This window comes from Bubalus bubalis, chromosome 8, assembly GCF_019923935.1.
Source record: "Bubalus bubalis isolate 160015118507 breed Murrah chromosome 8, NDDB_SH_1, whole genome shotgun sequence".
NCBI lineage: Eukaryota > Metazoa > Chordata > Mammalia > Artiodactyla > Bovidae > Bubalus > Bubalus bubalis.
Window position 1 is genome coordinate 42,864,648 of NC_059164.1, and position 12,623 is coordinate 42,877,270.

At 36.9% G+C, this 12,623-nt stretch overlaps 1 protein-coding gene across 9 annotated transcripts in view; it reads right to left on the minus strand.

Moving 5' to 3' along the window:
* The window catches only part of PHTF2 (putative homeodomain transcription factor 2), a 161,664-nt gene that overhangs the window by 21,563 nt on the left and 127,478 nt on the right, over positions 1-12,623 (minus strand). For 3 of the 9 annotated variants that reach the window (XM_044947152.2, XM_006049873.4, XM_006049872.4), the window contains 2 exons: positions 11,518-11,643; positions 8,476-10,866 (listed from right to left, as the gene is read on the minus strand). In XM_044947152.2, coding sequence (XP_044803087.1) covers positions 10,846-10,866; positions 11,518-11,643 — 147 coding nt within the window. In that variant the 3' untranslated portion in view covers positions 8,476-10,845. Of the gene's footprint in view, positions 1-2,902; positions 4,115-7,531; positions 8,202-8,475; positions 10,867-11,517; positions 11,644-12,623 lie in introns of those variants that run through there. The other 6 variants (XR_006553043.2, XR_006553046.2, XR_006553045.2 and 3 more) reach the window with 6 other exon arrangements.

Sequence of the window (12,623 nt, forward strand, 5' to 3'; positions counted from 1 at the left end):
TTTAAAGATTACATCTGATGAGTAGTTTAGATCAGTTCAATGTCTGCAATAAATTACTGTGCTTTCCTCTTTAAATATCCTCTTGAAACAAAGTACCTAAAAGACCTGCTGTACCTCTGTACCACAGATGAGCACTCTGGGAAGCAGAGACAGGCTAAACATCACCAACAACACTTAGCTGACATATTCTGTTTGAACATATCAACAATCTTTAAGCCCTGAGGCAGGAGCAATATTACTCATAGGTGCTGTCAGCAGCTAAAGAGGATTAACAGGGTCTCCAGGTATGAGAAGCGCCAGGAAACTAATAAATAAAAAAGAGAAAACAATGGCACATTATTTAGGGCACAAAATTTTCAGTTGTCAACATAGCAAACACATTTCTTCTAGCCTCTGAAATCATGAATCCACTGGCAATGTCTTCAACACTGTCTAAATGTTTCTGATAATGAAGACCAACATTTTAATAATCACAATTCTGGTTCCCCAAGAGTAACTGGTAATAGTGGGCAGAGTTAAAAAATCCTCTTCTCAGAATCGCTGGGAGTGGAACAAATACATCAGTTTTCCTAATGGTCCACATCATTCTAATAGTCAGCCAAGCTTGAGACGCTCATGAAGACACCACACTCTTAAGTAAACCTTATGGTCTCCCTCTGCTACTCCCTCTGTATCTTCCCCTCAGTGAGAAGCTTCGGAGAAGGCAATGGCACCCCACTCCAGTACTCTTGCCTGGAAAGAGTACATCTCCATGGATGGAGGAGCCTGATAGGCTGCAGTCCATGGGGTCGCCAAGAGTTGGACACAACTGAGCGACTTCACTTTCACTTTTCACTTTCATGCATTGGAGAAGGAAATGGCAACCCGCTCCAGTGTTCTTGCCTGGAGAATCCCAGGGACGGGGGAGCCTGGTGGGCTGCCGTCTATGGGGTCGCACAGAGTCGCACACGACTGAAGTGACTTAGCAGCAGCAGCAGTGAGAAGCTTATGTTCAAAGATCTACATTAGATGTTTGGGAAGATATAAAAGAAAGACTTTGTTTCTTATAACCTACACACACAAAGATGTTACATTCTATTATGATGCTTTTAATAAGATGCTTAAAGAAGATAGAAAAAGTAAGGGCAAACTAAACAATTAGGAGTAGAGAGAGAAAATATAAAGAAAAAAGTCTCAGAATGGTAAAGTTCAATGGGAACAGACCAAGTTATTTTAATTCTGTCCAATCTTTATTCAGATAGAGAGTAAATGGCTACTGTAGGTCACCAAGGAAATCAGCCTAAAAGGAAAGATAAAAATCTAGGTTCCTGATACTCAGAGCAAGACCTTCCTCCTATGCCATATCTCCTTCATATGCAACTGAGATGAAAAAATCTTCCATTGCAGATGAGAAAATACGATTTTCTGGATCACCTACTGAATGACAATGTACTCTACATGGTATCGTTCTACACTGATAAGAGGAGGATTCAATGCACCAATTAAACCAGTTCCTATTTCCAAGCAGGTGAACCCCATAACTGCCTAAAGTGTCTCTAGAGTTGGGGTAGCCCCAGTTTCTACTAACATTCAGTGTTGAATACGATGCTTTTTGTTTCATACTTTGTATGTGTATAACGAACTAAAGTCCCACAATACAATCCAAGTACTACCTGTTGCTTTAAATTCTGAGGTGAATGAAGAGCAGCTGATTAGGGACTTCACTGTAAGCCATCACATGCCCAAAGACAAATGTGACCTTCCATTTTTTTTTTTTTCCATTTCCATATTGAGTCCAAGTGCTTTCTCCCAAAGCCTGACTTTTCATCTCTTTAACAATTTAGACTTTTTTCTAGACAGCTTCAGTTTCTCTAGCTCATTTTCCAATTGGATAATTAATTTATGGAGATCACTGAATCTTTGTTTATTACCTGAAAAGGATGCTAATAAAAATAATAATGCTAATATTTAACAATTATTGTGACATGACTGTATGTCAGGTACCAAACTAAACACTTTTCTTAAGTGGCAGGATTCTTTGGAATATCTGATGCTGGAAAAGACTTAAAAAAAAAAAAAGAGTGATGTCTTCCCCTCCACTGTTCTTTTCTTTTTGCAGTCTTTACATTTTATTAACCATAGAAGAAACTTTTTTAAAGAGTCTAATAGAGACATTAACTGTGCAAAAGCTGATGACATTTACAGTCTTAAATACAAGCACCAACACAGAAAGGATATTGTGTCAGTTCAGTCGCTCAGTTGTGTCCGACTCTTTGTGACCCCATGAATTGCAGCATGCCAAGCCTCCCTGTCCATCACCAACTCCCGGAGTTCACCCAAATTCAAGTCCATTGAGTCGGTGATGCCATCCAGCCATCTCATCCTCTGTTGTCCCCTTCTCATCCTGCTCCCAATCCCTCCCAGCATCAGAGTCTTTTCCAATGAGTCAACTCTTCACTTGAGGTGGCCAAAGTTTTGGAGTTTCAGCTTTAGCATCAGTCCTTCCAATGAACACCCAGGACTGATCTCCTTTAGAATGGACTAGTTGCATCTCCTTGCAGTCCAAGGGACTCTCAAGAGTCTTCTCCAACACCACAGTTCAAAAGCATCAATTCTTCGGCGCTCAGCCTTCTTCACAGTCCAACTTTCATATCCGTACATGACCACAGGAAAAACCATAGCCTTGACTAGAGGAACCTTTGTTGGCAAAGTAATGTCTCTGCTTTTGAATATGCTATCTAGGTTGGCCATAACTTTCCTTCCAAGGAGTAAGCGTCTTTTAATTTTATGGCTGCAATCACCATCTGCAGTGATTTTGGAGCCCCAAAAAATAAAAGTCTGACACTGTTTCCCCATCTATTTCCCATGAAGTGATGGGACCAGATGCCATGATCTTCGTTTTCTGAATGTTGAGCTTTAAGCCAACTTTTTCACTCTCCTCTTTCACTTTCATCAAGAGGCTTTTTAGTTCCTCTTCACTTTCTGCCATAAGGATGGTGTCATCTGCATATCTAAAAAGTCCATTAATTCTACACTTAAGAGGATCATTTCTTTATGTAAGCACAATCTCATTTATGAATTACACATGATATGTAGTTTAGGATCCATCTACATTATGCTTGTAACTGCATGCTGCTGCTGCTGCTAAGTCGCTTCAGTCATGTCCGACTGTGTGCGGCCCCATGGGCTGCAGCCTACCAAGCTCCTCCGTCCACGGGATTTTCCAGGCAAGAGTACTGGAGTGGACTGCCATTGCCTTCTCCTCCCCTCCACTATTCTAAGAACACAGTCTCACAAATCTATTTTGAGTTCAAGTCCCTCCCCTGCAAGGGTATCATTATCTTTGGAACTTCTGAACAGAAAACAGTAGTTCTCAAGGCTCGCAGGATGACAACTCAACCAGGCTTTGGCTCAGAAGTCTCGTGGATTCAGATCATCTAATGGAAAATGAGGGGGTGCCGATTACTGGAAGAGGGGCACATCCCCAAGACAGGCTGCAGATGTGCAATGGCCCACAGCTGTGGGGCATCTGTGGAAGGAGATGGGCACTGATAGCAGAAACCCTGAAGCAGAGATGAGGACCTTGAGGCTTAGCCTGGGGTCAGGGTCGGGGAGGACCTCTGTGGGGAGCATCTCTGAGCTGGCTAGAGCATACATGCCCAAATAGACACAGGACACACTGGCCAGGCAGGAGCATCAGAATGGAGGAATAGCTACCACCAGAGAATAAGGACTGGGCCAGTTCTGTATTTTCCAAGTACTAGGTGAATCCCCCCTGGGATTTTGTGTCACTCTAGGGAAGACAGGCTCTTCCAAACATAACATACTATATTCTCAATAATCTTTTCAGTAAATGCTCAATGCTGGATTTAGTTTGAGGACAAATAAATTGATGTTTTATTGCACAGGAGGTTGGTGGGGCAGGACTATGCCCAGTACACGGACATTTTCTAATTTTATACTCACAAGAACCACTTTAGGCTCCAGCAGCAGCAGCTCCACACCTCATTTTACAGGTGAGGCTTAGGGAGTCTAATGAACTTGCCCGAGGCCATACACGTGCTGTGAAGTATCCCAGCTCTGCCTAACTTCAGAACCCATGGTCCTCATCATAGTGCAGATGAGCTGGGCTATTCTGTAATTAAAAAAAAAAAGAGAGAGAGAGAGATGCAATTTTGCAAATATCAATAATTATAAACTGACTCTATCATCCAAACATGAAGAAAGAAACTGAAGTCAATTTAATTTTACAATACTCTTGGATACAGATTTGTGCTATGTCATTTTTTTTTATGACACAAAAATTCTAGCATAGATTTAACATGGACAAAAATTTTAAATTAAAAACCTTAATTCTCAGACTGGAGCTGTTCACTAAGTACTCAAGTGTGTGGTCCCTGAGTTTGGTATTTGCCAAGTAATTACAACATGCCAGAACTGAGCTAGGCAGTCCCAATCTTTGAGGATAAAATTGAAATCTCTTAACTTCATAAATCATCTGCTAGTGTTATCTTCCAACCCTTGTCTACAAATATCACCAGCCATCTGAACTGCCTGCATGTGACACTTACACTGGCACCTCCACAGCACGTACCCTTCACAAGCTAAAATCTGTACCTCCTGGCCTCCATGGTAAATGAAACGAGGGACTGGATTTTAATTTCTATTTCCCTAGTACCTAGTTCAGTGCCTAGCATGTGATATTCAAATACTATCCATGGAATAGATGGAAGAAAAACAGAATAAAATTGCAATTTTAAAAGCATTTGGTCTGTTTCCCATTTGCTAGAGTAGCCTCTTACCCGAATGTTTTTCCCCAGACAGTAGACTCACATTTTGAGAATCTTTCAGCACCACTAACCTGACACAGTAAATTCTGGATGAGAGCAAGAGTAAGGGTATAAATAGAACGCCAGAAAGCTGCCAGGTCAGTCTGCATTTCTAGGCAAAAACAAGCAAATGCATTTGCAAACATTGGGTATATATCCCAAGGGATACAAATTGGTCACAGCCTTTGGCAACACGTCTATTTTGCTTTAAAACACACCTCTCACTACAAGGTTAGGAAAACCAGAAATTCCCAAATATAAATAATTGATCAAAACTTGTAAGAGAATTTAACAAAGACAACCCCAAATTCTTAAAAACCAGTCAGAGAGATTGCTAAATAACTGCATTAAGTAAATGATTACATTTGGCACAAAGAGTTAGATTCTGCTTTAAAAAGACAAAAAAGAAAGCAAGCTGCTAATTTAAATTTCAGATCATTGTTGAAAACACCCAACTGAGAAACGCAGCAGCATAAAAAGAAGGAACAAGCAAAACTTTTAGTCCTGAGACTGTTAACTATTTTGTAGACACAGGAGACATAAATATGTTGGAAGAGTAGATAGCACTGATAGCCAAGCACTATCCTTAATGAGACAGGAGTAGAAAGATGCAGAGGGAAAGCCAATTAGGGAAGAAAAATGGCTTAAGATTATACAGTCAGTCAAATGTATGAAGCTTATCCAGGTTGACAGTCATCCTTTGGTTACTTGAGGTGATGAATTTATCATAAAGATAAATGGGGGCATCTGGCCTCACGGTTCAGGACACAAGATGAAGCTACCAAAGTCTGAGACCAGCTCTAATGATTCAATGGCACAGCTGGTCAAGCTATCACTCGGTCTCTCTGCCTCTAACAGCTTAGGGGGGTTTCTGTTAGTTTCTTCTCCCATCTTCACTTTCACCACTGTCTCTCTACTTTAAGGCTTTTTAATTCACGGGTTCTTTTGGGACTCTGCTATCCTACCAACTCTTCCTGTTTACACTGTGCCTGATTCATTCTTGCAGCACTAACAGAAATTCTGACCGGGTCAGGAAGTAACCATGAAGGATGGAAAGCCTGTGCTGGGCAAAACTCTCATGCCTGTTGGTTTCACAGGTTCCTCGAGGCCTGTAAAATGGCTGGCTGCTTTTGGGCCCAGGACTAATCACTGACCTGTTCAGCTATGGCTGAGAGAGAAAAGTGAAGAAAACCAAGCATGACCAACTTCTTGCTTTGTTCAGATGAGGGTTGTAGCAAGCCCTTACAGGGCCATCTAGTAGACAATGGTCCCATCCAACCTATGACCAATAAATTCAATCTCATTCTAAGGATCCAAGCACCTCTCATTGAAATATAAATGATTTATAACATAAAACTGCAAAGGGTAAGACTGAAGATGATGATGGGGGAAAGCAGAGGAGGTATCCTACAGGAGGGCAGCAAAAGAATCCTGAGCACTGATAGACAGCTGGCCTCACAGAGCAATGTTTCCTTCATAGAACTGAAGAAGGGGGAAAAAGACAGAATTCATGCATGATGATTTTTCTCTCTTTGGTAAAGTTAGAGGAATAAAATACCAATAGTTATAAGATGAGAGGGATTAGGAGCTTGATGATAACAAAGGAGGTTTGGAAAAGCCATTGTAGGCAACATCTAAGTGGACAAAAGACTGATTAAAGAAAAAGCACTGCCAAATACAGGACTCAAAAGTTCTAGTAATACCTTGATAGGCAGCATTTGTAGAAAGTGAAGGAAGTCAGATGTTCTCCAGCTAGTCAAAGCACAAATAGTGAGCAGAAACTTAAATGTTAAGAGGTGAAATCAGGTAAAGACACAAAAACTCTAGGCTGTTACTAATAAGGGAATCTACCACATAAACGAAACAGAAATCTAATAATGAAAAGATATGAATGGAATATGCACCTGAGAATTTAGTAAAGTCATTCATAACTGGATATAATACACAGGCTAACAAAAGAATGAGAATAATTCCCTTCCACATTTTAGCGTGCCTACTTATGAAGTAAAGGAATTAGATGTCAACTCTGTAAAAGAACTCTTCATGTATGATAATTCCTATGAAGCATGATACTTAGTTATGTCTCATTTTGGTAAGGATGCATACATCTTATGTAATATGAATGCTTTAGCTTGGAACCTTTTGTTTGTTAATTGTCCTAGGCCATTACTTATTTGGAGGGGAAAGAGAACCAATCTTTTTGCACATTCAATACATGTCAGTTCCAGTGCTGGTGCTTTGCATATTATATTAATCTTACTAATCCCTCTAATAGTCCTGTAAAATAACTGTCAGTAATTTATAGTTGAGAAAACCAAAGTTCACAGAGGTTAAATAATTTGCCTAAGACTGTAAAATAAGTCTGACTCCAAAGTATGTGATCTCTAGACCAGCAAGTCCCACTGCAGAGCTGAACAGGGGAGCCATCAAATGAATTCTCTTTCCTAGAACAGAGAGCCATCAAATGAATTCTCTTTCCTAACACCAAAAGCTTCTTAGTATACATATGATCTCACTACATATATGTATAGACTTATAAATATTTATAAATATTCCAGAATTTTTTCCTACTATTAAGCATTTTGATTAGTTAAGAGGTGCTGTTACAGAATATACCTCCAAAGGGAATAAAGGAGAGTGTGGATTCTACTTGCGAAAACTTAGGCAAGCTTTTCAATCTCTTCTTTGGATTCTTTTTTTTAAACCTATCAATAGTAAAATGAGGGCTTTGGACTAGGTGGTGTCAGGTTCTATGTGACTTAAGTTATCATTCAAAATTCATTCATTCAATAGACAGATTAGGCACTATTTTATGTGCTGGGAAAACAGTGGTCAATGAAGTTAAAAATCTCATGTAACTTACATGCTCTAAAATTTCTGATCTTAAGACAGTAATTCTCAAGGTGGTGAGGAGTGATAAGTGGAACAAAATTTCAAAATCACTTATGAAATACTTTTTTCAGAATATGCATGTACCACATCCAAGATCCAGTCTACTCCCCAGGAAGTAAGCACTGTGGGGAGCCAGAGATATGGATAAGCATTTGTGGTATCTCTCTTATAAGGTTGGTAGAAAAATGGTTGAGAATTAGTGTTCTAAGTGATACAGTATAAAGAGATGCAAATCATATTGCTCTATTTGTAAGTGTGAAGGGAGACTCATTAAGAGACACAATTCTAAGCTCAAAGAAAGTTGGAAAGTGCAATTGAATGAAGAGTCCCTGATTAAGGCCTATGAACATTTGTACCAGTCAGAGAACAGAAATATTACAATGCTTACCCATGTTATTGTTGGCCATGATCCCTCTAGTTGAAATTATGTGTAAAATCACTTGGTTAAAAACACAATCCTCCTGATAATGAATTTTAATACCCCAGGCTACAGCCAGTTTTCTGTATTTAAATACAAACAAACAAGCAAACAAACATTAATGATTTCATAGCATTTTGGTGATGAAAAGCCTGTGTGCTAATTCTTCTTTCATATTCTGAGAATCATAACACAAAATCTGAAATGTTGGAAAGGTTTTAAAAATATATTCCCACTCCCCTCAAATCTAACAGTTACACCTAAAGTTTATGCTACAGTAAATATAAAATTACCATAGAAATGTGCATGACTTGAAAATCTGAAAAAACAAACAAAAAAAACCAAACCCACTCCAGGTTTAACACTGTCAGTCATAGAACGTTTATTTTAAACTTGCCGTTCAAACTTTCAAATACGATACATGTGGCAAAGAAACAACAGTTAACACACAACATCTGCCACAATTCTATCTTTGAACTGTCTGTTCTATATTATGTGGTATGTTACAATTTCTTTTAATTTCTTACATTCGTTGTATTCTTAAAGGCAGCAATGTCAATTTTTCTGCTTTGAAAACAGTTCCATTAATGTTCTGAAATTACTTAAAATGACAACTTTTCCCTCTTAGTATTCTACCGCTGCCATATTAGTGACATAATTCAACATATTATTAATACAATGTTGAGAGGTACACTGTACTTAATAAATCAACTCCCAACTCCAAGTTGAAATGAACTTCAATCAAAAAGCAAGCATTTTCCTAAATCAGTTTACTCAGCTACTTTTCTCAAAAATATTTCCATTCTGAAATAAGATTTTTTTTGTGAGATACAATAGTTTCATTTTTATTCCTAACAGAACTCATGCTGTACTTTTTTTTCTCAAAATATATTCAATATATTCTGTGCAAAATGTTAAGTTCTGTATAGGTATGTACCTTATCTTGAAAAACTTTATAAAATATAATTACTAAAAACAACCTCAACATTAGACAATAGAGGAAGAATAAACATATCAGACAAAGCCTAATTTTTCACAGGAGAAAATAAGTATGTTCTTAAAGCTCCAGTAATACATTCCTTGAAAAAACTCAGAATGCACTTTGGTCATTATTAAACATATTAGAACATAGGCAAATAAAACAAAATGTTTTTGTTTTCTATAGAAAGAAAATATACTATACAATGAGGCTGATTTGAGGCTGATCAAAAGGAATGGTGAGAGCAAAGTGATATTACGATATGGCTCTGTTCTCCACACATTCCTGATCTTAAGATTATGATTTGGGGATTAAAACTGCACCAGTCAAATAAATCATTTACAATTAATTATTTTAAATTCCCTAAAACATGGTAAAAAAAGGTGAGGATATTCAACATGATACAACTTGCACCAAGAAAATTCTAGATTGTTTCAAATAAAGTCTTTTAAAAACTAGACACCCAGTTTAAAAAAAAGTTTGCTAAAACATTTAATATTTCATGTAACTCCTAAAATTTGATTGTACAAATATAACAACTTAAAATCAAGGCCCAATGTAAGATACCATCATATTTGCCCTATTTACCTAACATGCCAACAGATAAGTTCTCATTTGGATACTTGGCAAATTATTTGGAGGGGAGGGAGGGGGTTACTTTCTAGGTTAAAAGCATCTAAAATAGCCCTTATATAACTGCGAGTTGAGGAGGGAGATATACTAGATAGCAGAATTTGTAAGCTATCACTATTTTTCCTGAAAACTCATATATAGTTTTACAGCTAGCAATCAGGAATATCTGATTGGTTCTCAATGTTATTCTTAAGTTGTTCATTTGAGTGTGGTATGAATAGCATACACTATAGTGTACCATGGGGAGAAAATTATTTTACTTGAGTAAACATAACATACTTGAGTAATATCAATAGGCACTTCACTTGTGAGATGAGTATATACCTCACTCAAAAGGATACCATATCATGCCCTAGTACACTATAACATACCCCATATAAAGACACACATTAAAAGTAACAATTTTAAAAAGTGCACATTTTGAGCATGCACAGTTGGAGCTGTGCAAACAGCCCAGTGTTTCAAATAAATACAATTATTACTAATTTTTATCAAAATATCTTACAGTATGGTAACCATTTACAATTATTGCTCTATTAAGAGTTTTATCATCAAAGAGCACTTGTTGACCTGTTGTGTAATACCATAGATATTAATACTGAAGGGTGCTTAAACTGCAGCTTTATCAGTTTAGATCCCGGCATTGTTCCAAAATAACTCAAAAGAAACCCGGACTGGATCTTGATTTACTAAAGAAAAATGTTTTATGTGTTTAGCTGAGTCTAATGCAAGATTACAAAGTTAAAGAAATTTACTTCAAGTAAGGCAAGTCACAGCACTGATGGAGAAACAGTGTTTAGCAATGGCTTCTATTCTCACAATTTGTTGTCATTTTTTATGAGCAATTACCAGGATCTCAAGTATCTGGACATCAGTTTCATCACCCTTTCAACAACTAAGTATATCAATGCTAAAAATAAAATATAAAGACTAAAATAAATGTAAAAAACAGTGAACAAGTGAAATAAATATAAGAATTGCACAGGACAGTCTGATGTAAACACTTCAATTTCTCAGCTGAGATTCCTGAAGCAAAGAGTCAGCGACTGCTTTCAGGCAGCTTAGTTGGTACTCTTATTCTGGAAAAGAGGCTACATCTTCTTTTCTCTGAATTGTCATGATTTAATCTTCCAGAGCTAGTGAAAAAATAATATAAGTAGGGACCATTAGAGCCAGTTTTGATATTGCTACTTATTAAGTTACATCACATGATATTTTTTAATCTAAATTTCATTCATAAACAACTGAAGGTTCTACTATTTTAAATTCTTTTATTTTTAAGTATTCACCTCAAACAAATAAAAAAGTGAGACTCCAATTTCTTTTGCTTTCTCTAACTGGAAAGTGACAATATACATCTACTACCGGTTAATATAAACATTCTACATCTTATTCGCTAGCAGCTTTGCACATGTTGGAGGATGCATATATTGCTATATAGATAAATAATATAGTTTTTGGCCAAAGCCAGTAATAGGGCTCTTTTTAAAAAAATCATCTAAATTAGATTCATCTTATATATGAGTAAAAATAAACACTTTCACTTATCCTATCCAAGAGTACCATTTGTAACAAATACTGTTCTGAATAAGAAGGCCCATCAGTATTATAAGCCAAGAATATTTATCATTCTTTGAAATTAAATGTTATCTTCATTAATTGTATATAATATAATCAAAATGACTCCATTACTATACATGTGAGATCTCAAGAGTGTTAGGGTGAAATAAACGTCACGAATATGTAATAGGGTACTAAGAAATTTAAAAATACCTGCAAGCCCTTACCTTTAAATTAAATCCAAGCAAGTCACTGATAACACCAGAAACAGCTGACAGGATGACAACCTGGGTGATGTTATAAAGCAGTGGATTCATTGTAAGTCCATATAGTCTAAAGGGACTGTCCAATTCCTAGGAGAAGAGGAAAAAACCATGAACCCAGATTCATTGAGAATTATTAAACTAATTCAGGGCAATATGCAAGGAGAATTTTTACAAACACTGTTTCAAAAGATAGTTACAAATCATGATAGTCTTAGAATAAACTTGGTTAAACCTGAATTAAGTAAATATACTTTCAGGTTTTCTTAGGAGAAAGTGACTTTCATTTAAAAGAAATCTATAACCTAAATTTGTAACTCCAATTTCTGTCCCAAATGAATGACTAATAAACTATTGGTCTGGTAGCTACAAGGTTAAAAAATACTTTTCACTATAACAATAGAAATGGAAAGAAAAAGAGAATAACATATTTTTGCATAAGAATTAGAAATTTAGTTAGCCAAATTTTCTGTCTATACACAGACACACACACACATACATACATATATGCATATATATATATATATATATATATATATAATCCCCCTTTGAGATAATTTTCAAATGCATAGATTCATTAATTGATAGACTGACTCAAACATTTAAGTAAAGTTCTATATATGCTAGGAACCATGGCAGACTCTGGAAAAGTTAAGATTCAGTCCCCATGCTGAAGGACCTTGCAGTCTATAGACAAGCAAAGATATAATTCAACTATGAGTACCACAAAAGAAATATGTATAAATGGCAGAGGGCCAGAGTAGAAGGTGCTCCTGCAACTTAGTTCATGGGAGGAGAGAAGGTATTCCCCAAGACACAAGAACATGGCACCTTTGAATTGCTATAGGTTGTATGAGGCAAGTATAAATTTTATAAAACTGGCTACTTAGGTAAGGGTCATTCTTTAGGCAAAGTGTGACAGGAGATTGGCATGAAAGGAATTTAATTTGGGGAGTAGTATATCAGATATGCATGTGAGAACTACAGATTAGAGAGAGGCAAGACCAGAAGGAAGAAGCCCTCAGAGTTCAGTTTATCAGAAGCTCAACTGAAAATGATGCAGGTCTGAC